Source organism: Onychomys torridus, chromosome 12 (genome assembly GCF_903995425.1).
Source record: "Onychomys torridus chromosome 12, mOncTor1.1, whole genome shotgun sequence".
NCBI classification, from domain to species: domain Eukaryota; kingdom Metazoa; phylum Chordata; class Mammalia; order Rodentia; family Cricetidae; genus Onychomys; species Onychomys torridus.
Genome location: NC_050454.1, coordinates 48,327,798 through 48,355,069, shown reverse-complemented (window position 1 = coordinate 48,355,069; position 27,272 = coordinate 48,327,798). Strand labels below are relative to the sequence as shown.

At 37.6% G+C, this 27,272-nt stretch overlaps 1 protein-coding gene across 1 annotated transcript in view; it reads right to left on the bottom strand.

The window, feature by feature from the left end:
* The window catches only part of Gbe1 (1,4-alpha-glucan branching enzyme 1), a 241,631-nt gene that overhangs the window by 146,869 nt on the left and 67,490 nt on the right, over window positions 1-27,272 (bottom strand). Inside the window, exon 3 of the mRNA XM_036203624.1 lies at window positions 16,558-16,673. Coding sequence (XP_036059517.1) covers window positions 16,558-16,673 — 116 coding nt within the window. The remainder of the gene's footprint in view (window positions 1-16,557; window positions 16,674-27,272) is intronic.

The following is a 27,272-nucleotide window of genomic DNA, read 5'->3' as shown; positions in this document are numbered from 1 at the left end:
ACAAAAAAAAAAAAAAACCCATCTACTAAGCATTGGAAATAAATAAAAATGACACCACCTCAAACCTTGTGGTGATATATTGTATCCCAACAAAACTTATCTGGGATCAGAGGACAGAGCCAGCCACTAGATTAGACATAGAGGCCAGAGAGTGGCGGCACACACGCTTAATCCTATCACTTGGGAGGCAGAGATCCATCTGGATTTCTGTGAGTTCAAAGCCACACTGGAAACAGAGTCAAGCAGTGCTGGCACACACCTTCAATCCCAGCACTTGAGATCTCATGCCTTTGCTTGAAAAGCACCCACGCCTTTAATCCCAGGAAGAGACATGGCTGGGTGGAGAAGGGTATAAAGTATGAGGAGACAGGAAATAAGCAGTAGTTCAATTGAGACCCTAAGGGATGAGGACTCAGAGACTTTCAATCTGAGGATTTGTAGAAACAGAATTGGCTGAGGAGTTGGTAAAGTGAGGTTGCTGGGGCTTGTTCTGTTTCTCTGATCTTTCAGCTTTCACTTTTTTGCTCTGGGTTTTGTTTTGTTTTGTTTGTAATAAGACCTTACAAAACTGCTTAGCAATTCATGTCACAAAATATAGAGGAGTATGGGAAACAATGTACACATGAGAAATTAGTAATCTTAACAGAATTTTAAAATTAGAGAAAACAGAAATGCCACACTGACTTTAGGATTCTTAACAATCAAGAAACTGTTAACAGCGTTGTTTCCAAGCAATTGTACAAGATAAAATACCCATATAATAAACCACATATCTGTTACTTTCCTTAATTCTGCCACAAAAATTTAACTAGAAGTAACCTAAGACAGAAAGCATTAGTCAGGCTTATAGTTGGAGGGGACACATCACATTTTGGTGGGGAAAGCATGGGTAACAGGAGGAGGCTGGTCACATTGCCTACTTACTGCGGGAGGGGACAAAGAAAGGGAAGCAGGCAAGCTATAAAACCTTAAAGCCCACCCCCAACAACCCACTTCCTGCAGCAGGCTCCACCTCCTAGGAGTTCCACAATCTTGAGAAACAGCACCATGAACTGGGGCCTCAAGAGAGTATGGAGGAAATTTCACATCCAAACAGCAACAGACCATTTTCAGCTTTGAAAGGAATCTTCACAACTGTCACTAAGCACGGTGTGGAATATATAAATAGACAGAGCAAATAAAGTGAGGCCCCAGTGGTCAAGCGATAACTCAGTCTCACCACTTTTTTGTACATGCCAATAGCTCCAAACATCTTAAGGTATCAAAATCATGAGAAACTGTTTCAAGATAGAGAGCCCATTCTCTGCTTCATAATAGCACAAAGTTATCTCTGGAAATGTATGTGTGATTAGAACAGACAGCCATCTCCCAAGGAGCACAGTGTTCAAAACAGGCATCTATCACCAAGGTCTTCTGCAGTGGGAAGAGGAAGCTGCTGGAGTAATTCAGAGAGGAGGCAATAAAGGCCAGAGCTAAAGATGAAAAGAACAATATTCTAGCAATCCTGCTGAGGTGGAATCAGCTAAATTTCCTGACTGATTGAAAGTGACAATAAAGGAAAGACTAAAGGTAAAAGAAGTGTAAGTTTATAGTTTAGAGACACCAAGAGGAAAGTAGACCCTTGGAGAGCAATAAGTAATTCAGGAAGTTATGTCGGTTTATAAGTAAAAAGTATTAATAAGTGTGTTTCTTCCCAGTGCATGCCAGGTCAAAGCCTCCTTCTGTTTGGATGGCCCTCATTCCCAGGAAGTTTTGATTTGTACATAGAACAAAAAGAGCACTATTGTTTAAAATAGATTCCATTTTTTTCTCTAAGCAAGGTATCATAAATACAATATATAGTATGTGAGCATACATAAATGAATATAGTTTCTGCTTATATATCAGTTTACCTTTCCCATTCTCCAACTCCATATATGCGTTACTGAAACCCATAGTTGACAAGCTAAACAATATTGATTTTACTCTTTCAGACAGAATAAAAAAAAAAAAAAAAACTTAGACCAGCAAAGTGAAAGTCTAGTGAGTCCTACACATAATATTATTTTTAAATATAAATTACTTTCAACATCAGTCTGTTTAAATTACTATACTCAAGAAAGTCTAATGAAACTATATTTTTTGTAAACAAAGATTTTTTACAAACACTACCTAGCATCTATTATGAGTAAAGGAACCTTTACTTGCTACCATACAATTTAGACTTGTAAACTGATCTTAAACAACACTAAGACATATTACAGGTGTGGATCCTTTTATAAAGGTCTCTTCCTTTGAGAATACATATTCATGTTCTATCTATATATAATCTACCATAAATAATCACAAACTAAAATATCTAGCAGTTATACTGATTTATTTTAAACAAAATTTCAGCACAGTATATTTAAGCACTCATACAGTCACAAAATAATTGACAAATCAATACATCAGCCTTCAAGAGTTCTAAGGAGAGACAGCAAGATATTTTTCCTGGGGTTGTTAGAGGTCACTGAGAAGATAATGGGAGAATTTTCTCCTTTGCAATAAGAACGACCTACCTGGCTATTTTGCAGACTGGAATGTACAAGCATCCTGCAACTGGAGCCCCAGTGCTATCCAATACTCACACTTGCAAAACATTCCCACTGATATGCTTTACTATATTGATTAGAACTTCCTGGTCGCTCATCCCCAGTCCTCAGATTTGATTGTTCTCAACCCAACTAGTTTTTCTTATTTCCAGTAGTTTTCATTTCATTAAATATGTTCTCCTTCCCTTCAGTGTGCCACCTTCAGTTCAGTCTCATAGACTCTTTGATTTCTCTGACATATTTCATTAAGATGTCATCTGAGGTTGTAAGGAGATAGACAAATTGTGCTCAAGATGTAACTGACAAAATACAGTTACTATAAATATCATTATGAAGTCTCAGTTGTTGTTGAGAGTGATTTCATGAGTACCATAGCAACTGAGTCCAGGCTTTATGATTCAGAGAGCAAGTATTAAACTTCACAGGGCCATCTGATAGTACCATAGTACAGATTGATGGAATATTAGTTATGAACCTACAATAATGCAATCACTGATGGCATAATGCAGCATGGTCTCTTGGCATATGCATGGAAAAAGCTAGATACTTATGGAGTAATAACTATGGAGCACATATTTTTTAAAGGAACAGACTTTACCCACTTATCAGTTCAGTCCTAAATACTGTTACATCGCCACTGTGTAGATGAGGCAAGAGAGTCCTTTGTCAAAAGATATGCTGCTATCTAGTTCTGAAAATGACGGTTTGGTGGAGTCCACATTTGTACACATTATGCTACCACTACAGTGCAAGAGGACACCAGGATTGTCAGTTTCTGAAAGGTCATGACATGTACATATATAAAGCAAAGTATCTGGGACACAGAGTGCCTGGGAGGGAGATATATTATGTTAACCTGCATTGTATACCAATCAGATAGCCAGGTGAGACACAGTATGATTTCCTCCGGTGCTTTTAAGCAGTAAACTCAGAGGAGAGAGGTTGCACTATCAAGCATGTTTTAGAAGAACTGAAACTTAAATAATGAAAAACATATCCAGGTAGAATAAAAGTTATAACTATAGTTCTTATTTATTCCAATACAAGTTAGAAAGTTGAAAATCACTTGGGTATTTTTCTTGAAAAATGCCCTGAATTTATTAGATGTTTCTAAGTCCAAACGAGGAAAAGCAAAAGGAACGGACATGTAACTTGCTCTAAGATTTACAACTTAAAACTGGTAGATAATGAAACCACATACTCCAAAGCTGTTTAACCCAATCCAATATTATCTCTCACAACATCCAGCTAATAAGATGGTAAATGGACACCAGCTTTAGTAAACACTGGTTCATTTACTGTGCCTTCTTTAATGTACTCCCTTTAAGCAAATTTGTGTAGAACAAAAGGTTCTATTGGAAACAGGGCTATAGAAAGTTTCTCGGGTTGTATTGTTGTTGTTGTTTTTCTACAACTTAAATGGTTGTGAGTTATGGGGGGGGGATAAAATGCAAATATAGGTGGTGAAGAAAAGGAAGAGAAGGATTCAATAAAGATGTCATTATCCTTAGTTTCTCTGATCAACAAAATAAACTAACACTCGCTCTTTTTGTCTGATCCACATACTTCCTCATTAAAATTAGCACAACTGCATATTATAACTAACCAAAATAAAGTCTCCATATTTTTGCTAGGCAACCTGATATGTACAAAAGAATTAAGAAATAATAATATCAGGAAGCACTCTTTCAAAGTACTTATATCCCAACCTAATGGTTCTGTCCCTTGGATGACAGAATCATTTGAACAGTTCTTAGAAAGTGACCTCGGATCAGCAACATCAGCACCACAGGCTGTCTGGTTATACGTGAGTTTTAATCACCTTACTAAATGCAAGTTCTCAGGCCATCTGGATCTACTGCATCAGAATAGCTCTCAAACGATGGAGACGCATGTTAAAGTTTGATAGCTTGCACTTGAGAATACAGCTACATAGTTTTGGGTAGATGACTATGATGATAGTAAGTTTTAATTGAAGGCAAATAAAGGAAGAGTTATCACTCCCCTTTTTCTGCATGAAGGTAAAATAGAGATTTTTCTCTTAGTGGAGAAACTCCAGGGAAGACGAAGGAATCTGCAAACAAATCTTATCTGGTTAGTTGCATCCCATGTAGTTAGAACCCTGAAGTCTCCCACTAGTGGATACTTAAAACTGCTTCCTATTGTTCTGACATTACTTTACAAAACTATTGTTCACAGGTAAGGATGCTACATAGCCTGGGACTCTAAACAGCCTCACTGAATGCCTTTTCCAGCAGGTTTTCCTTCTTTAAGACACCATGCTCTCATTAACAAAGTTCATTTATCTCTAGTTATCTGTCATTTTGTTAAGGAGACTCAGCAGAAAATCTTGAAGAAAAGATTCACCTCCTCATCAGTGTGGCTAGGAGGGATAAAGGCAAGGGAGAGAGTTTATGAGAGCCAACAATGAGCTGCAGTTATCACAGAAAGATGCTGAGGAGGAGTGGAGGCCAATACCACTAGAGAAGTGGCCAAGGACCCAGGGACTATGTACTGAAGAATTTTCCTGTCTGATAGTTTATAATTCTACCTGCAAATATGTTACAAGAGGCAGATTTTTGGAATGTTCTTATTTTAGTAAGGTACAGTTCTCTAATCCTTTAAAAGAGTAAGCCAACTTACCTACTTCTACAGCAGACGTCTTTATATTGTGCATTTAGTACTGTGCAAATACTTTTAGACTTTTCTCATGAATTCTTATAACAACAGATAAATTTGGACACACATTCTTTCCCTAATACTGTTTTTTTTTTTTTTTTTTTTTTTTTACAGTATTTGTTCAAAGAAAGTGTGAATACCCCAGTATGATGCTAGGGAATGAGAATGAAACTCTGGGGAAACACTAACTTCCATAGACAAACATTCTTCCAAACTTGTGTGCATATGCGTGGTGGGGGGAGGGTGAGTGCCTGTGTGCCATGGCACATGTGTGGAGATATTGGTTCTCTCCTTCTATCATGTGGATTTGGGGGCCAGAGCTCAAGCCTTCAGGTTTGCAGGGACAAGTGTGCTTGTACTGACTCACAGCACCAGTCCCATTCTTCCAAACTCTTCATTTACTTTTTTATCTCAGGTGATCCCTCCCAGCTTTCCTTGGAATTCAGTTTTAGAGGTAATTGCAATAGATTATAGATAGATAGATAGATAGATAGATAGATAGATAGATAGATAGATAGATAAATGGATGATACATACATAGATACATACGTAGATACATAGATACATACATAGATGATAGATAGATAAAGATATACAGTGTGTGTGTGTGTGTGTGTGTGTGTGTGTGTGTGTGTGTGTGTGTGTGTGTGTGTGTGTGTGTGTGTGTTCCTGTGTGGTCACAATTATTTTGACATCATCTATAATCACTGTAGCTGTAGCAATTCATGAACACTTTGGTTTCTCTCTGACTTTATCTTCACCTTTGTTTTATGGCTGTTGTGGGCTTTGATTCTATAAGGTCACTCATGTGCCCCCTAAGAAATATATGTCATCTCAGCTACACACTGGGACCTCTTTATCTGATTCCTCCTTTTTAGCAGGCGAAAAACTGCCAGGTAAACTTGACAATGCCTCAGTGCAGAAATAAAACATGAATGTACTTTCACACTGCCTTACATTTAGTTTTTAAAACTAAATGCTGCTTTCCCCTTAACATTCTGGTTTAAACAGCCATAAAACTAATTATGCACAGGTGGCTGTGGTTGGCATGCCTTTTATCCCAGCACTTGGAATGAGGAGAGAGGCAGATATCTGAGTTGAAGGCCAACTTGGTCTACAGAGCAAGCTCCTGAAAAGCCAAGGCTATACAGAGAAACACAGTCTCAGAGGGGAAAAAAAATTACACACACAAACACACACACACACATACACACACACACACACACACACACACACACACACGCACACGCACACGCACACGCACACGCACACGCACACGCACACACTTGTAGAGACTAGTCACACCATCAGATCAAACCATGTCAATTTATCTGTTTGAGCTCTGTTGGGGACTTTATTTTAAACTGCTGTTCTCCTGACCATTCTTAACAAGACTCCAGCTTGTTTGACTATGCACTCTCAATGTCGTTACTGCCACTGCCATTTATCCAGTGCAAAGCATTTACTATTAACACATGCCAAATTGCCAAATTGCTAAAAATTGTCCTATATCAACATTTAACACTCTGTGCTTCAACCCCCCCTTAGTGATGATAAGACATCTCTGAAATTATTGTGTTGACATTAACACTAATGCAGCCAATCTTCAAAGAGTGTTCAGAACTGTCATCTGATGCATACATAATAAGTACTCTAAGGTTAAAGACAAAGAAAAGAAGGGGAAGTTTTACAAGAAGCACACTTTATCATAGCCTAAATCAGGAAGTAAATTCTGACTGGTCAACCATTACACATTTATTATTACACAACAGTTGTTTTCTTAACCAATGCTTACAAAAAGAGAACACAGAAAGGAAGACATTCCTTGGACTATGGGCTATCTCCCTGTAATCATCTGCAAAGGTGACCCTTTTGGGGGAAAACACGTGTTATTGGTTCCCTGAGCCGCACACATGATTAGTTTCTTCATCACACACAGACAAATTAGAAAGGCTGTCGTCATGCACAGAAATGATCCATTAAACAAAGTCAAAATTAATGACAAAAATGAGTTCCCTGTGGTGTTTGATTTTCATCTATCTGCGCTCAATTATAAACGAGCTATCAAAGAAAGATGCCCATTAGTTGTTAATTCATAATGACGTACACTACCATTGGTGACTCACTAAAAACAAGTCTGTGAACCTTCATTTGAAAATCAAAAGAGGAAATAGAACTAGAGAAGGGGGGTTCTCCTTCTGACCCTGAAACGGAAGCCCCAGCACACAGGGGTTTCGGTTTTAATATAAACAAGCCAAAATAAGATTGGATCTATACATTTAAAAGACACGAGAACTATTTTTATCTTTCGCTGTGGCTTATTGTCACTAATTAGACACAGATATACTATGTACAGTCCAAAATTCTATTTTTCTTAGTGAAAATTCTTCAAGATTTGAGAAAGTATGTGGTGATATATTGTGTCCCCCCACCCCAATAGGTTGTTTATCCTAATAAAACTTATCTGGAGTCAGAGAACAGAACAGCCACTAGATTAAACATAGAGGCAAGACAGTGGTAGCATACACCTTTAATCCTATCACTCAGGAGGCAGAGATCCATCTGGATCTTTGTGATTTCAAGGCCACCCTGGAAACAGAGCCAGGCCGTGATGGCACACAACTTTAATCCCAGCACTTGGGATCTGATGTCTTTGCTTCGGAAGGGCACATGCCTTTAATCTCAGGAAGTGATGGCAGGAAGCAGAAAATTATATAAGGCGTGAGGATCAGAAACTAGAGGCATTTAAGCTGTTAGGCCTTTGAGCAGCAGTTCAGCTGAGATTCCCTACCAGGTGAGGACTCAGAGGCTTTCAGTCTGAGGATTCATGGAAACAGAATTGGCTGAGGAGTTGGCAAGGTGAGGTTGGCTGTGCCTTGTTCTGCCTCTCTGATCTTTCCGAATTCACCCTAATAGCTGGCATCCATTTTTTTTTATTAATAAGATCTTTTAAGATCCGTGTTACAAAAGTATTCTGTGAAGAAATGTCTCAAATAGCTGATACTTGCTATGCTGAGGGATAATACATAATTATTAATTTGAGATGTGTGTGTCATCATCTCCTGACTGGAACTTTGCTCACATTATAAGCATGAACCACTAAGCATTCTGACTCCTAAGACACCCAGAGTAAATATATTTTGATGTCTCCTTTCCTAACAGGTTCTGAACCACAAAACCCAAGCACCAGTCCTTGTTCATTTATAAACAGGTGACTTAAAGTAATATTAAACCCACTTTCAGTCTTGATTTGAAATAATGACAAATTGGGGTTGGGGATTTAGCTCTGTGGTAGAGCACTTGCCTAGCAAGTGGAAGGGTTCGATCCTCAACCCCTATTAAAACCCATTATTAAATTTAATTACACGAATTAAAACCATTATTTCCAAATTGTATACATTTAATTTTGTCTTATAAAAAACAAGACAATGGAAAAGATGTAAAGTAGTATTTGAAAACAGAATGAGAAAGGGGGGTTAGGAAGGAAGAAATGGTGGAAAACAAGTACTACAGTTTCACAGAATATGTTTTGTTTAGCTTTTCAATAAACAAAGATAAAAAGGCAGAGAAGGAACTACTAAATCATAATAAGTATTTCAAATCTTTGAGAATAATTGTATTAGTCACATTTTTGTTGTTGTAAAAAAACAGAATGACCATTGAGACTTTTAAAAGAACATTCAATTGGGTTTATAGCTCTAGAGAGTTAAGACTCCACCCTGGAGAGGAAGGCGTGGCAGTAATCAGCAGACATGATGGGACAGCAGAGCAGGACGCAGAGAATTCACATCATCAAATGGAAGCATGAAGCAGAGAGACGGAAGTAGAAATGGATTAAAGTTTTAAACTCGCAAAGCCCATCCCCAGTGATTTACTTCCGGCTGCAAGCATGTACCTTCCAAACCTTCCCAGTGTCGCCACTTGAGGAACCAAGAATTCAAACACCAAACCTATGAGGGTCATTCTTAATCAAGGCACCATAGTAAGGTAAAGCCTTTTCCAGAACTAAGATGACAAGCTGTGAGGCTGAGGATGCAACTCAGTGCTTAAGTTACACACTGCCCAAATTGGATTAATGGGGATCTTCAAGTAACAAGAAACATAGAGAATGGTAAAGATTCATTAAAACAAACTTAAACTAGTATTTGTTTACTCAAGGAATTTCTTTTCTGACTCTGATGTTAACAGGACTCTTCCAATACACAGAAGTTCTGTTTACTACTAAATACTATTTAAGTTTTATTATACTAGTAAATGCACTGTTTCTGAGAAATTAACATTACCTTAAGAAATTTATACATATCTTTCCCTTTTGGTTTGATCTGAAAATGTTAAAATATTTCCCATGGTGAATATACTATCCGTTCATGAAGACAGTGATCATGAGATAGTTCTGACTAATCAGATGTTACCAAGCCTCTAAAACTTCACTGTGTAAAAAGTGAAGCTACATGATCAATGACAGACAGGGTTATAGATTGTTGTATGACTGAGGTAGATATTGGTCACAGCATGAGGAGAAACAGACTCTAAGGGTTAGAGGGGAAGGGAGTAATCAGTGAAGGGAGAATGGATTTGAGAAAATGGAAAACATCACTGTATAATTCCGGTTGTGTCTCAGACTCTTATACAGGAAATGGTATTCTGGGTAAAAAAAAAAAAAGACATTGTCTGGACCACTCTGAGAGAAGACTAAACTAGTCACATTTAGATGGTTTTTTTTTAAGTAGTCAAGTGTGATTTATATAAAGGATAAAACTGAAGTGGAAAGCACCGGCCAGGAATGGAGTGCTTGGTACAAGAGGTCAAGAGGAGCGGAACTCACAATGGAAGTGCAAAGCATACTGATGTGAAGACAGATAAGTGTTCATTTAGAATAGTCATGCATAGGATCATGACTATCAAACAGACATGTTCTGGGGAATACAAAAACAGATCACACACGTTTCTTATCAACTGATTCAAAATCTCAGAGAGGAGCAAACAAGACAAGGAATTACATTACATAGGATTCAAAACAGGAGACGCACATGAAGAGAATCCATGTCTTAAAATGATGACAGCTCTGACTATTCCACGAAAATGGGGAGAGGAAGTACGAAGTTTTACAAAGATAGGGCCATTTTTGGAAAAGAATACGAAATTGAAACTGTGTCTTAGTGCACATAGTAATTTTTTCGTACTGCACTATAAATTCAAGGGAAGCATTCCATTGTTCCTTCCTCGCTCTTGTCCAGAACTGACAGTGCAATGTTTCAAGTACAAAACCCACAAAATCAAACACTTGGTAACTATTATGTCAGGAAAGAAAAATCAAAATATGATTGTTTTTAACTTACAGGTATAAGCATAAAATACAAAGGAACAATTCCACTCTCTCCTCTTTGCAGTCACAGGACTTACTCCATAGACAATTACTTCAGATATGTAAATTTTTATTTTGTGCTTCCTATCAACATGCCAAGGAACTTACACACAACAGAGAGAGACATGAAAGAGAAGAAAGGAAAAACATGAGTCAATTTAACAAGGCTTTATTATCATCTAGAGGGAAGAGGGCACTTCCTGGTATGCTATTTGGGCTCATTAGCATTTGCATTGTGTTTGCACACACAAAGAATCATCATCTCTGTAGTAAAGGAAGGTCCCTAATTCTACCTATGCACTCTCACAAATTAGATGTTTCAGGGTCTTAAAGGTTGATTAAGTTGAACTGGATAACAGATGAAGTGAGTAAGGATTTTCTGTAGGTCACAGAAGGAAAAAATATCACATATAATAATCAGTGAGGACATCACAAGCAGCAAATAATCAGAATGACCAGAATCTTATGATCATTACACACCGTGGGGATGTGATGACCCAATGGAAGCCTCAGATCATTCAATATTCTACTGAGCAGATGTGCTTCCTGCTTCTTACATCTCAAAGAGGTTTTATTTTGAAGTTGGAATTATAAAGGACAAACTCCCCAGGGTTTCTTTACTCACCCCAGCAAATAATAAGAAACTAACAGAACGAGACAAAAGGAAAAAAAGAAACCATGAATTGCTATGAAATTTTATAAAACTAGAAAGCAGTTACCTAAGAAACTAAATAGAAAAGCAAAAATGGGCTAGAGAGATGGGTCTGTGTCTGTGGTTTATAGCACTTGTTGATCTTGCAAAGGATCTGAGTTTGACTCCCAGAATTCACAACCATCTTAACTCCAATTCCAGGAATTCGTTTGCCATCTTCTGACCTACATGGGTATATGGTACACACACACACACACACACACACACACACACACACACACACACGAAGACAAAAATATTCACAACCATCACAAACATACATTTTGTTTTAATAATTTGAAAAAGGAAGGCAAATCTACAATTTTAAAGAGGAAAAATGCTAAAATGCAGATTTCACAAACACACTAGCAAAGGTCCTTCAAAAGACTCAGCATCCAAAAGCCCTTAGGACCAGGAAGAAGCCAAGACTGCTTATACAAGACAGCATGAGTCACTGGTACTGCCTCCCTCTTAACTGGAATAGGTCCATATACACCTCTCTTAACACTATGTCCCATCTTTCAAACAGGAGATCCCAGGTTTATTCCCTGAAAACTACTGACTTAGGAGCCTCCAGACTCAGGCACTCTGAGCTCAGAAGATGGCTGAGAATAACCTAACTGAAGACTAGTGTACAGCCCTATATTCCATGTCCATTCTACCCATTCTATATACACATTCTATAATACACTGCAAATTTCAGCTCAAGAAAAGGACAGCATGTCCAGAGGAAAAAACTCTTCACTCATTGTCATCAATTCACAATGGAACTCACTAGATACCTAGCAGCATCCATATATACAGAATTTAGTGACCTTTCCCACCTGAATATAAAATACAACTCTCTAATCATGGAACACTGTGCACTTAAGTACAACCTGCAAGATGACATTCAGAGATAAAAATCAACACACACACACATCATCATCATCCTCATCATCATCATAATAGTACCAGAAAGAGAGGCTAGGATAGGTAGGAAGAAAATTTGACTTTCAAATATCTACAACTTACAAAATATATTTTAAAAATCTTTTTAATAATATAACCTAATTAAAAAATAGATATCAAAAACAAATCCTTAGAGATTTTGAAAGTATAGTTGCTAAATAAAAGCGGCTGAAAGACAAGATCATCTGTCAAAGTGTAATAGAAAGTCAAAATGAACTAAGAGAAAAAGACAAAATCTATGAGATTCAATATACAAATACTAGGTATCCTTAAAAGAGTGAAAAAATAGGAAGAGAAGGAAATCAACAATGTCATAGTACATGAAATGTCCTAGAAATGAAGGATCACGACTTTTCACATCAGTCTTTTTAGACAATGCCTGAGACACTAAATTCTTCCATGTCACTTCTCTAACACAGACCTCTTCATTGGATCTTTATGCCTGACAAGCTCTTTCCAGCTCTCAGTCATTAGTTTTAATCTACCTTATCTATTCTCCCAGACCCTTCCCACACACTATTTATTCCTCCTTTTTGTTCTTAAGAAAGAGGCAATATTCTGTCTCCCAGCATGCTAAATCCTGGAGGCCACAGTTTTCCAGACAAAGATACACAGAACATAGCACAATTTGAAATGTTACATCTGCGACATGTTTCAAATTAGCCTTCATCTGTACCAGTCCCCCACTCTCTTCTTCTTTCTGAACGATTATTCTGACTTGCAATGTAGCCCACTTCAGAGTATGGACTATGAGCCAGATACACTCCAATGAAGATGCAGCTTGTGATAACTCACTAATTTTGTGATCGCAAAAACTTACTTTTAAGAAGGACTCCCTTCTTTCCTAGCAATATAATGAAGAATGGGAATAAATGTATATAACTTATTTTTTTCAAAAGTCTTAGCTAACAAAATTCTGAGTGTAACTCTTTAGCTTCATGCTTCTTTTCTAGCAATCAATTCTGTAACATCTAAATGTGTTTTATAATTGAAAAGCAGGACCATCCTGCTATGTGATAAATTACATCTGTCTAGATGCAGCCCTCATTCCTATGATGGTGTTACGTGGAGTTGGGGCCACTGGGAGTTAATCAGGTTGATGTTCAGTAACAAAGTTAGGTAGTCTGTTATGATTAAAACTTACCAGAGCTTGCACACATATACTCTCTAATACCCTATGCTGTGGGATGTTCAGTATGTCAAATGTGTTGGTCTGATTGGTTAATAAATAAAACACTGATTGGTCAGTAGCCAGGCAGGAAGTATAGGTGGGACAAGCAGAGAAGAAAATTCTGGGAAGTGGAAGGCTGAGGCAGAGAGACACTTCCAGCCGCCGCCATGACAAGCGACATGTAAGGTACTGGTAAGCCACACGTGGCAACTTATAGACTAATAGAAATGGGTTAATTTAAGATATATAATTTAAGATATAAGCTAGCAAGAAGCCTGAGCCATTAGGCCGAAGAGTTTAAATAATATAAGCATCTGAGTGATTATTTTACAAGTGGGTTGTCGGAATGCCAGGGCTTGGCAGGACCTGGAGAGAAGCTCTCTAGCTACAACCCTACCTTCCTTTCTCTTTGCCATGTGACAAAACAAAGAAGCCCCCCCCCCCTTCTGTGAGCAGGAAGAGAGACTTTAGAACATGATCATCATAGCCTCTAGGACTTGCAGCAGCTAAAACTATGGAGCAAACACATCTCTGTTATTTAAGCAAGCCATTCTATGGCATTTGTTCTGGCAACCTTAACTAATAAAACAGATAAGCCGCTGGGCAGTGGTGGTGCAGTTCTTTAATCCCAGCACTTGGGAAGCAGAGGCAGGCTGATCTCTGAGTTCCAGGCCAGCCTGGTCTACAAAATGAGTTTCAGGACAGCCAGAGCCAAAGAAACCCTGTCTCAAACAAACAAAACAGATAAGCCTTTGGAACTGTTGAAGGGCTGGTGCCAAGGGCTAGTGTATGTTGTTTTACTGATTGGTAAGCAACAGCGACATTGCATAAATATATTTAACAGTGAAAAATAAGTGAATTCTAAATGCCAATACTAGTCTTTTAGTTTTAATTGGAATAGCAAGCAAGAGGGGAGTGGAGGGCAGGGGATGGGAGGGGAGAGGATGAGAGGGGAGGGGAAGAGAGGGGAAGAGAAGGGAGGGGAGGGGAGGGAAGGGGAAGGGAGGGAACGGAAGAACTAGTAGACAGGAAAAAAACAATCTTTAGTTTGCCTCCAGTAAACCTGTCAAGTTTACTTTCCTCACCTATTCACCCCTTTCTCAGATACAGACTCTGGCCAGTGTGAACCCTGTGTTCCGGAATTCTGATTCTTAAGAACTTTAGCCAGGGTCAGGCTCCACCAAGGTATTGGAGATAAAAGGGGAATGAGGGACCAGATCATTTGTCTCCTCTATTCCTCTATTGATTCATTCAGCACTCTCTAGTTAGAGTGTCTATCTTCCTGCTGGCTCTCTGATCAGCTTCTAAATATGTTTCTGTGTACGCTTGAATGTCACTACCATTTGTAAGTTTCTGTGTTGCCATCACACAATGACTATATGTGTATTCATTTGTTGTGCCTAACAGCACTTTCTATAGTACTTTCTACTAACTACTTAAAATATACATAAGAAATATGTGTGTATGTATATGTGTGCGCGCGCATGCGCGCGCGCACACACACACACACACACACAAGAGATACTTGATAATTCTGACCATATGTTAGCTTCTTTTATTTAGTTTTAAGAATGGTACTAAAGGCCAGCATTTTCAAATAGTAGATTAAATGGTTTGAAATACAGTACATTGAAGTGTGAAGGGTGTAAATAATATAAATGTAATTATTCTTCAGGTGAGTGGTCTTCCTTGTATCTTTAAAGGCATGAAAGTTGAATTTACTTTATCATTTTATCTTTTAATATTGCTGTTCAATTAAAAACTCTAGCAGTCTTATTTATAACATGATATAAGTAGTTAAATGTCTTTTTTTCAACAATTCAGTTGAAAATTAAAGTATTTTACAGAGAGAAGGAAGTTAACATTGCAGAAGTAGATAATAATTATTTTGTTAATAGTCACAAGATAATTCATAGGAGGAATTCACAAATAAGAAAGGCCAATCTCTTTGTGCACTGAAATAAGTTTCCAAGTTCTGCTTAAAACACAGCTTCTAATTACCAAGAAAGACTACTCAAGGCTAACACCAGGGTAAAGGGCCAAAAAACTCAGATCAGTTGATGCTTTACAGAGAATTTACCAGGTTCCCTCAAAAGGTACATCGATTTCCACACATGAATAACTAAATATGTCACTGTTTAGTATTACAAAAATAACTAAGTGTACCCTTAACACTTGAAATGTCTAAACACTAGCAATAACATCTTGTATCAGAGTTTCCAGTGAATTACCTTGACCATAAATTTTAGAGATTCATACTGGAGAAAGAGCAGTTTACCTTACACTTATTTACTGTCTCCCTTCTGTAAAAAAAATATTTTTAAGAAGATAAATGAGAACGTAAAAAGTATTTTAAACCATCAGATAATTATATCTGTTTAAAAAAAATTGAAACATTGTTTAATTTGACCAAGGTCAAACCATTTTTGAGAAGGAAACATCACGTAATATGTAGCACAGAAAAACTATAAAAGACTTCAGAATAAAGAGGTAGACACCCAGCATAGCTTTAGCACATCAAAAATCATTCATCCCTGGTATAGGCTAAGTAATAATTATCACAATACTTAGAAACCGATTTTCTAATACTTGAATACAAATGAGGCATCTTAGAGGGGAAATCTAAATCTAAATACAAGCTTCATGCATATTTTATCTCTAAAGCCTAAGGGTATTTTCAATTCTTAACAATTTATATAAGAAACAAAATTTCATGGTATGGAATTCCACTCATGTCACCATGTCAAATTCTGATTCTGAAGCATTTTGGATGTGGAATGCTCACTACAGATTTAATTATTTCACCTCTTGCACAGAAGCCACATTTGGAAAATTCATTATTCAATACTGAATTTTAGTAGAAAAGAAGGTGTGAGGACTCATAAAACTGTGTCAATAAAGAATAACACACTATTTTTGAAGTAACAACACAGTTTCCAAAAATGGCAAACTGCAGAAACGAAGGAAGAGCCAGCTGTGGAATACAATTCCTTCGGAGCTGTGCGTCAGTGAGCCCCAGTAACATTGTGGTACATGCTTAAGACAGGGAGTTGGGAGCCTGCTTGAGCTACATGCCAATGCGTTATCAAGAAAGAAACAAATGAACAAAAAGGAAAGAGGAACATACCTTCAGTTTGGAGCCATGAGGTATCAGAGGAGATTTATTCTGCTTGGGTGGGATAGACAGCTCCCATTTTCCATATTCTAGTTTTTTATATGGGTGAGAAAATGGATTCCAGCCATCTAAATAATAAAGATCATGTAATAAATAACTTGATAGGATTGGGAGATTAGTAAAACATAATATACTGCTTACCTGTAAAAATTAAATTGCTTTAAAAAACATGTTTTCTAGTAATAATAACATTTTATATGAGCTACTTAGAAAAATGTAAGCTAGTTCAAAATGTGTAAGAAATTCTTTTCTGAGCTAGGAAGAAGTGTAAAGGGTGAAGGTGTTTGCCACCAAGTCTAATGGTGAGAATTCACACACATACATGCACATATGCACACATGCACGCACTCACGTATGCATAAACCTAAATATATTCTTAAAGCATAAATAAAAATAACAAAAGAAAGGTTCTGAAAATATGACTCTGGTCTCCTAAAATTAAACAGGTATTCTAACATTAGTTTTAACTTTTAATTGATTTATCAGTAAATACAATGTTTTAAAAATGTCATTTAAAGAAACATCAACAAAGAAAATTAAATGGAAAAGGAGGAGTATTCTACTCTATTAGATAACACCCATGCCATATTGATAAAAAATGACTGCAACATATATGCCCAAATTTATAAAAATATGAATGAGCTCAATTAAAATATAAATAAATGCCTCAAGGAGGAAAGGTAGAAATTTAGTTTCGCATACGGATGAATGGGACACTAGGCTGCAGATGAGAAGAAAATCTTCACAGAACAGCAGTTAACCCTTGCATACATGGAAGAAACATAGATACAATACTTAGCCAGAGGTGTGAAAGTAACTGGTTATGCTCATAAGAGAAATGGATCAATACCTTCTAATATACCACTAAATCATTCCAACATGAGGTAATTTCAAATCTGACAAACAAAAGTGTAGAATACCTAAAATGAAAACAAACCAACAAAGGTGTTTACAACCTCGGGATACTTAATGAGGATTATTTTCAAGTGAGGCATCTACCAAAACATAATTAATTCACTAGTTAATTAATTGAAATGTTAAAGAAAAGACTGAAAAAAAAAAAAAAGACTGCTAAATTTGATCACTAAAACAAGCATATCTCCATAGCAGTTAGACTAACCATGCAATCTAACATCTGTATGAATTCATTTAAGGAACAGCATAGAAACATGTGAAAAACATAACTCAAGGAACAAAGCAAACAAACCAACAGATAAGTAGGCTAAGAAAATATTCAGAGGAAGAACTCTGAATGGCCAGTAGACATGAGCAATAAGACACAAGTTGACTTAGATCTTGGATTCATCGACTCATTGCTACTCACTGGCTTGGCAAAAATGAAAGGCTCAGAATATCAAACATCCAGTAAGGTCATAAAACAACACTACTACAGAGGATATAAATGACTGAAAATAACTTGGCACTGAAGTTATGCTAACTCAATGGTCCAACAAGTCTATTCCCAGGCCACAGCCTAGACAAATTCTCCTAAGTGAATACAAGAGACTATTTAGAACTGATAGCTGAAGATTTCATTCCAAAAGCAAAAAATAATAAGCAACCAAATTTTAAAGAAGCTATGGAATAAGTAAAATATGTAGGTAGAGGAATCAAACAATAAGGTATCAGAGAACGATGTAACAGGGATGTATCAGAGTGGATAAATATGAAACTGAAAGGCTGATTTTCAAAGGGGAGCTGAAAATTATGACTTATACCAAGCTCAAGAAATATGTAGAAAGTAATGGACAGAGACGTGTGTACGTTGTAAAACTATTAAAACTGAAACAAAAATGTGAAATAACATCTACAATGATTTTCTCTAAGATAGGAAAAAATTAAATATGCACAGGGCAGAGAAACAAAGGAAACAAGACAGGCAAAATATTTATAATATTAAAGCCAGCTGTATAAATATAGGACTTCTCTATCTTTCCAGGATTAGAAAAGTACCACAGTGAAAACTCATGTCAGGTCTCTGTACAGAAATAACTGTCCAAATATCTTTCTTCACCATCAATTATAAAGTGATATTATCAGGCCAAGGACATCAGATCTTAACATGTTTATGATTCCAAATACGGATTACCAAGATACATTCTGGGTTGGCAGTTTCAATTCATACTCCCACCAGCCACACAGAGGAATGTTCAACTACCCATATCCTGAGGAACACCAGGGATTATCATTTTAATAACAAGACATGCCTGTCTTGCTCGGTCAGGGTTCACTAAAAGAATTAAGCGCTAGTACCCTAAGGAACCCCAGCATGCAATAAATAAACTCCTCTTTAATGCATCAAGAATAGAACTTGTTATACACCATCCTTGGGAGAATTGAGAAAACAAACACTCAAATAATTTTCTGTGTTCCATAGATCAGATGCACAGCCAGCATGAGAGAAGTTTTCTCTCATTATTTTTCTGGCTGTAATGATAACGTTTGATATACACTGTTTTCATTTCTTTTCAAAAATAGGCTGTAATTGGAACACTGATTATTCTCTTTAACCTTGTTGTTATTTGGGATAAATTGAGTTGTATTATATTTCCTTTTAAATATCTTTCATTAATTTCAAGTTTTATTGAAATGAAGATAATAATGTGGCTTACTTTGAGGTTTAATACAGTAGCAATCAAAGCATTTATTTATTTACCAGCCTATTTACTTTTAGCAGCTGAAGCCACTCAATTTTCTTAGAAGAAATTTTGCAGAGAACTCCAACATAAAATAAATCAAAGCAGGGGTGCTCTGCTGGACACATCCCTACATGTCTGGGACACTCTAGCCTCCTACCCTCCCATCTGAGCCCAGCAGACAGAACTCAGCTCTTCTGTTTAGGTGGCATAAGTGTGTAGTGTATGAGCCTGTATGAGCTTGTGTGTGCAAATGTGAGTCTGAGTGCACATGCTTATACAATGCATAAATCAGAGCAGGACATCAAGTATCTTCCTCAATTGCCTTTGGCTTATTCTCTTGATCCATGGTCTCTCACTGACAATGAAGGTCAGCTTTGGACTGGCTTCCCAGGAAGCTTCTGAGAGCTTTCAGTGCCTGCCCTCAACACTGGAAATAGTCATGTTTGGTCATGCCTGGATTTTATGTGGGTGCTGAGGATTTGAACTCGTGTCCTCACGCTTGCATGGGAAGCTCTCTTACCCACTGAGCCATCTCCACAGCCCAGAATTCAGTTCTGGAAAGCTGAGAGTTGTTAGTGGAGAGTTATGGACTCCAGGGCTTCCCTAGATCCATGTCAGCATGTCTAATGCTGCCGCCTGTGTTCGGCTCATGTTGAAGCAGTCATGTTAGTGAGGTTTCATAGGTATAGCTTCTGTTACTCCTAAAAGACCCAATTTCATCACAAACTCCCTGATCCTCAGAGAACGATGGGCAACTAAGGAATGCTGTGACTTTGGGAAATATTCTTCCTTAAGGAACAGCACACCACATGGTTATCTAACATAAAACGGTAAGCCCAGAAAATATACAAGTAACAGACTAGGATGGTTGAATTTCTGTATTTAAAAGAATGTTGTATGTAACAACAATCAAGGAAAAGAAGAGGCAAACAATTTGAAAGGAAGCAAAGACGGGTACATGGGAAGGTTTGAGGGAGGAAAGAAAAGGTGGAAATCGTGAAATTATACTATAATCTCAAAAATAAAAGAACACATTTTAAAAAAATGAGACTCTAATGGTGGTTACTGGAAGCTGTTCTGTGGGTGGGAGGCAACAGAATGAGATAAGAAAAAGTTTGGTCCTCAGATATAGTAATAAGTTCTTGGGGAACCACTACACAATAGGTTCCAGGGTACATACACAAGTAACTATAGATAATAATAATGAATCTATATTTCAGAGAGCTAGATAAAATGATCTTAAGTTTTTTCACTTAAAAATGATTAATATTTGAGAAGTAAGATACAGGTAATGAGATTTACACCAAGCCAGTAACCAATGCCCTTTATGGTCTCTGCTCTTATTCCTCCCTGCTTGAGTTGGTCTCTTGGCTTCCCACAATGATAGGCTGTGATGAGGACATATCAACCAAATTAATCCCTTCTTGCCCCAGTTGGTTTTTTTTGGTCATTGTGTTTATCACAGCAATAGAAACACAGCTAGAACACAGATGTCCACACAAAGTCTTGTATGTATAGTGTTCATCTGCAATATAACTCGTAGTAAATCAAAAAGGAAAAACTATCCAAATGTCTAAGTAATCAACAAAGAAAATTCTTTGTGTTCATATAATAAAGTAGTTGGTCACACAGAAGAATGACATACAAATACACAGTACAATGCAGAACTCTATGAACACAACTAATATTAAGGGAAGAAAGCCCCAAAACATGTATATTATACATGATTTATACAAAATATTGATAGTAGGCAAATTTAAGGCAAAAATTTATATTGTTGTTACCTGGGACTGAGACAACTATAAAATGACACTTAGAGTGCATACAAGGTTTCTTTTCAAATAAAGAAATGTTTTAAAACTGAAAGTGATGATGGTTGAACAAGCCAGTTTTTAATTATACTAACAGTGAGAGAACTGCATACTCTAAGTAGGTAAAATGCATGCTGCAAGAATTATCTCATCGTGAAAAAATATCTCAATAAAACTGTTAAAAATAATTCAAAAACAAAGCTCAGGTAGCCTTTGTTTGTTTTCATTGATCTTTGCCTTGGACTCAAATCAAGTTCTGTCAGAGATATTGTAAAGGAAAAGGCCACATAGGGAGACATATAAAAATTTAACAGGAAGAAGATAGCCTGGTCAATAGGGAGAATAAAAAGTCAAGTTTGATGGCTCAAGATGTCTTTGAAGAGAAATGACTAAAAGTTTAAAGGCTTGCCAAGGTTCGAGCAATTTGAGAGCTTCGGGCTGGAGAGAACAGAAAGAACAGTTTGCACCGAAAATAAATAAAATAAATATATCTATAACCATCTTTCCATTTAGAGCCCAAATGAGCCAGTTTGGGGTTCAAACTGGGAGACCCACACTTAGGAGTCTGAGAAAAGATTTCTGAGAATCTGAGGATAGCCTCGGCTATTGAGTAAGGTTCAAGCTAACCTGCACTGCCAAGCAAAAAGGTCTTATCTCAAAAAAGAATAGAAAACAAGCAACCAACAAAAATCTTCATCCTTGAGGGAAAGTCTAATGTACCTGCAAAAAACACACTGAAACCAGGACCGTCAAGTAAGAGAAGTTACGTGTTCCTGTTTCCTATGCAAATAAACGTTACTGATGGGGTCAGGGGAGCGGAGCTGGCAAAATAAAAAATACTATTTTTTTTAACGGCTTGAGCAGAGGCTGAGTCTGTGTTAGGCCTAGCACTACAAGAATGGAGTTTTATTGTGATGAGAGAAATAATGAAATTATCACAGCAGCAGGAAGAAGGAGGGCCTGGTGGAAATGACTGCAGCAGCAGTAGTTATGGATTCTCCTTAGTGCTTGACATTCAATATCTGATTCAATTATCTCACAAGCCCTATACAGTATTAGAATTTTCATTTGACGGATAATGAAGCAGGCTCAAAGAGCGAGGGTAGCAGAGCTCAAGTCTCAGAGCTACTAACCAAGGCAGGATTTGAGTCAGGTTAGCCCGACTCCTGCTTAGGTCGGTCTCTTCTCACACGCTGGCATACATAAACCATCTAGATCCGGCAGTATCTGTCTCCATTAGGAATGCAGAAAACACCTGTCTTGGTCAGCCTGGGCTGCAGCAACAGATACTTCACTAATAAACTGCTTTGGCCCCCTCACAGTCCTAGAAGTCAGGCAGCTAGGAAACGGAGCAAGCATGCCAGGCTCCTGAGGCGGGTTTTCTTCCAGCTAGCAGAGGTATCTTCAGGTTGTCTTTTCATAGGACAGAGAAAAGTCTTCTCTCATGAGTCTTTGGCTTGTAAGACAATCCGTCCATTCCTGGGAACTCTCCCCTCCAGGTCTAATTACATTGCAAAGGCTCCACCTCGAAACACCCTCACCTTGGACATTTACAGGAACTGTAGAGCAACACAATGCTCAGCCCTTAGCAGGCTCCGAACAGGTTTTGCAGTTGCACAGTTTCTTGACTTAGAACCTTGCACTTTGGGGAAACACATTTTGCATGTAGATTTTTGTGTGTTGTTGTTTTGTTTGTTTGTTTTGCCTTTTGCTTGTTTGTTTTTGCTTTAGCACAAAAGCCTTATCCTCCATGTCTGTTTGTTGTAAACCCTACATGTCTGTTTGCTGTAGCTGCTGTACTGGAGAAGAACAGTTTAAGTCTAAAATCACAGGTGAAGAGGGAGGTGGGGGGACAAACTGCCAAGATGAGTCACCATTCTTAGCTAAGTGGCTGACAGATCTGTTATTTAGGCTTCTCCCTTGAATGTCAACCTCAAATTCTTCCCATGCTGGTTTATTTTTGTGTGGGGTGATCTCACATCACCCAGGCCAACTTTGAGATCTATGTTCCTGAGGGTGAATCTGAACTATTTTCTGAGTGCTAGGAATCCAGGTCTGCCTGTGTCACCATGCCCATCTTCAAGCTGAAATCTAACACGTTTTGTTATTAGCAATGAATCTAGCTGTAATCTTGGCACACGGCCTTATGGGAGACAATCAGAAGATAGAGAAGAAAAACAAAGGTTCGGAAGGAGGAAAACTGGGAGACAAGGGAGGGAAAAGGAAGGACAGAGGGAGACTGATAGCCAGACAGAAACAGATTCAGAGAAAGACAGAGAGAGGAGGCAGAGAGAAGATCAAATAGTTCATTCGATCCTTTTGGGCAGATTTCAGTCTGTCTCAAGCAATAAGCACAAATACCTGCACAAGACAGGGGTTTATTATTCCAGGAGAAAACTGGATTGTTAGAGGAAACTAAGTCCCTCAGATTGACAGCCATCTATGTACAGGACCTACAGCTCCTTCTGTTTCCTGCAGAGGACCTGAGGAAGTGACTGTTTTCTCAATTTGCCATTGTTTTGACTTTGAAACAGGATCGCACAAGGAACATGGACGATGCCTGTTTTGAAAGATTGGCCAAGGAGGCTCATGATCCACTGGTCTTTACCTCCCAGTTCCAGGATTATGGGTTCGCACCATGTTTGGTTCTTAATGTGGGTACTGGGGATCTGAACTCAGGTTCTCATACTTGCACAGAAAACACTTTGTCCACTCAGCTATCTTCCCAGCCTCTGGTTTTTATTGTATTTTATTTGCCTTTTCCTTAAGGACAATTCCTGGCCTGAATTTTTCCTCTTAATTTTTTCAGTTAGTTTTTGATGTTCTGAGGATTCTGAACATTCTAACTCAGTCTTTTAGTTTTCAGCATTCAAATACAGTGTACTGGTATATTTACTGAAACACCATCAATAACCATGCAGCCAGCTTGTCTTCATACCTACATATCCAGCATTGACAGCCCAGTTTCTTGAAGTCTTCCTCCATTTCTTCAAATTAGTTCAACACCTAAAATGTCCCTGGCTAGATTCATGATGATTTCCAAATTCCCAACCCAGTTGTTATTCTCAGATTTCTCCTCTCTTAAGTTCTCAGGGAAACCCCTGGCCAGTCCTCCTCAGGCTTCAGGAACCCATTCAAGTCCTTGCTCTGAAACTACAACCATGAAGACACACAAAGAGGGGAAGGAATATACCTGCAAGCTATTTGAATGAGAATGGATAAGAGGCAGTGTATTCTTATAGAGTGGTCGACAGGAGATACCATCTTCTAGCCTCTGCAGACACCCCACACCTGTACACATACGCACAGTGATGTGCCTGAGTACAGGATAAAACAAACCTTTTGGGGGGAGAATATGACAGAATTGAAGGAGGGGACAGCCTTTTCCTTTCAAACACATTTGAGGGAGGAGAGATGTGGCAATGCTGTACAGGGAAGTGGGAAGCAGCACAGAAAAAGGAAATAAACACAGATTTACAGTTAAAGATGGAAGGTGAAAAGTTAAAGCATTGATCTGTAACATCGTTTTTTCTATTATCTTTTATAAGCACGTATAAATACAGACAACTTGGGGTGGGGGGGGACACTTGGCGGCAGAAATGTGGCCTTTCAGCTGGCTTCTATTTTACCTAAGAAATCAAAGTGCTGTGCTACAAAAGAACAAAGACTCAGTAAAATAAGGGAAGGATTCTGGGGAGATGGCTCAGAGGTTAAGAGCACTGGCTGCTCTTCCAGAGGTCCTGAGTTCAATTCCCAGCAACCACATGGTGGCTTACAACCATTTGTAGTGAGATCCGGTGCCCTCTTCTGGCCTGCAGGGATATGTGCACACAGAACACTACATAAATAAATAAATAAATCTTTAAAACAGGTATAAAGAGAGTAGAGAAATTGGAGTCAGAAGGGTGTGGTGGACTTCTGTGCAGTTGACAACCATGAATCCGCACTAAAGAAGCCACACCTCAGAAGGGCATGTGATTTTGCCTGCCCCCCAGTCCCAGAAGAAAAATTACATAGTTTGATATCTGCAATGCTGCAGATCTGTAGAGCAGGAATGGCAGACAGTGCAGGTTAAAAAGATATGAAACGTTCAAGAGCAAAGGGGTCTATATATGACCAAAGAAAAGTGGTCATTAGTCAGGACACAGAATATTGTGGGTCTAGAGGTCCCAGCAGCTGGAACTAAATGGGGTCAGAGAGTTTAAAACAAACAAAGTAACAAACAAAAACAACAACAACAAAATGCCTGTCTATTGATGGTTCTATGTTTTTCAAAATAAACCTTGTCAAAGGTTTCCTTTAAGTAACAATAGCTGGGGTTACCTGCACAAGACCTGCATAAGTCAAACCAGTTAAAAGGTCAGCATAGATGGGGTAAATTCTTCAAGCTCCATCCTTTGCTGAGGGTTAGCATACTTGACAGATGCTAAGGAATAGAAAACTCGTTCTTTTTGTGATGATAGTCTCAATGGCCACTTTCCCATATTACTGTGGCTGGTTTACATACATGGAAAGCACTAATTGAACTTAGTAGATTAAAAAAAAAGAAAGAAAGAAAGAGAAAATAGACATGAACTTGGGAAGGGAGTGTGTTGGGAATTATGAGAAGTTAAAGAAGTATATTGAGGGTTTGATGTGATCATATTTTTTTAGTATAGAAGTTTGAAATTCTTGAGAAGAAAATTATAATTAAAAAAAATGATTTGTAACATTTTCTCAAATGTTCACTAGCAGCCTCGCTTCTCATCAAACAAGTGTTATTCTATCTCCTTTATTTCCTTTTATTATACCTATAAAACCCACAGTTTCTCTCACCGATCCATAGATTTATGAGGGACAAGTGAGCACAGCATTGCCATCAGCTTAATTGGGGGACCTTGTGTACTACAACACACTGCTGTAAAACCATGGCTAGACCTAACTTGGGCATCAAGTGTGGAGGGACTGCTATCTAGCTGAAAGCCCCAGAAACAGCCTGAGTGCTTCAGGAATGTTTTAGTTCTTGCATAAGTTATCTAAAGTCAGGGACCTGGGTGTATGCACTGTGAGACCCACTAAACTTGACACAGAACTTTACACATAAAGAGTACACCAAGTATTAAATAGTAAACATCAAGTTTTATGCCAAACCAAGACAATATTAACTTAAATATACAGTTGGAAATTTAATAAAAAGCACAACTAACATAAACCTCAATTTTAAGATTTGTAGGTTTTCATAAAGGGTATTCTCTTTATACATGAATATTATATAAATTATTGGTATATTTATCTAATGATATAAATTATCTAAAAACATAAAATATTAGTGGTTATGTTTGTTAGCTTTTCCAATTAATCTGAATCCTTATCAAATCTGTACAGCAAAAAATAGCAAGACCACATCTACTTATAAACTACATGGCTTAAGTATATTTATTTGTCCTTTAGGATAGATTCTTAATATTCTTTATATCTTTAACCCCCAAAATAGAATATATAATATATAGAAATTTACATAATCTGTATAAATTTGATATATATTATTCATGAATATAAATTATAATCATTCAAAATACTATTTCCACTTAACAAAGCAATCTTCTATAATGCTCAACAAGCTATTTAAAGATGCATAAAATGGTTAATTGTCTATATATAAACACGAACAGCATTTAAAATAGACCTCTATATGTGATTTGTGCATTTAGAACATGTACAGCATGCACTTCATTAGACTATGTTCCTTCATTTCTGAATTCCAAAAGCCAAGAAAAACGAATCCCTTTTAAATGAACCACTGTGTTTATTAGATCCGTGGGGTGTAGGGAAACTTCAATTGCTCCTCTGTGTCACGCTGATAGAAGCCGAAACTCTCAGGTTCAACTTCCCCCTTTGTAGTACAAGTTTCAATTTGGATTTTAAATAGCTTGAGGCCATCATTTTTCACATCTTTTCCCACTCCCATTTCAGAAATCAGAGACTCCATTTCAGGAAAATACTGTCAAGTTATGTGCAGGCTTAACGTGTTTAAGAATAAAACCAACTGCCATGAAAGGTAACTCCATTAGAAAAAATAGTTTCACTATTTACTATTATGATTGTTAGCTTTTAATTTGAGGAATATATATTTAACATGAAAATAAGGGAAATAGTCTTATTTTCTGAACTACTGATCAAATTCATAAAGTTCTTAAATTTGAAACATAATCATTAACATGTTGTTGTAATTACGTCC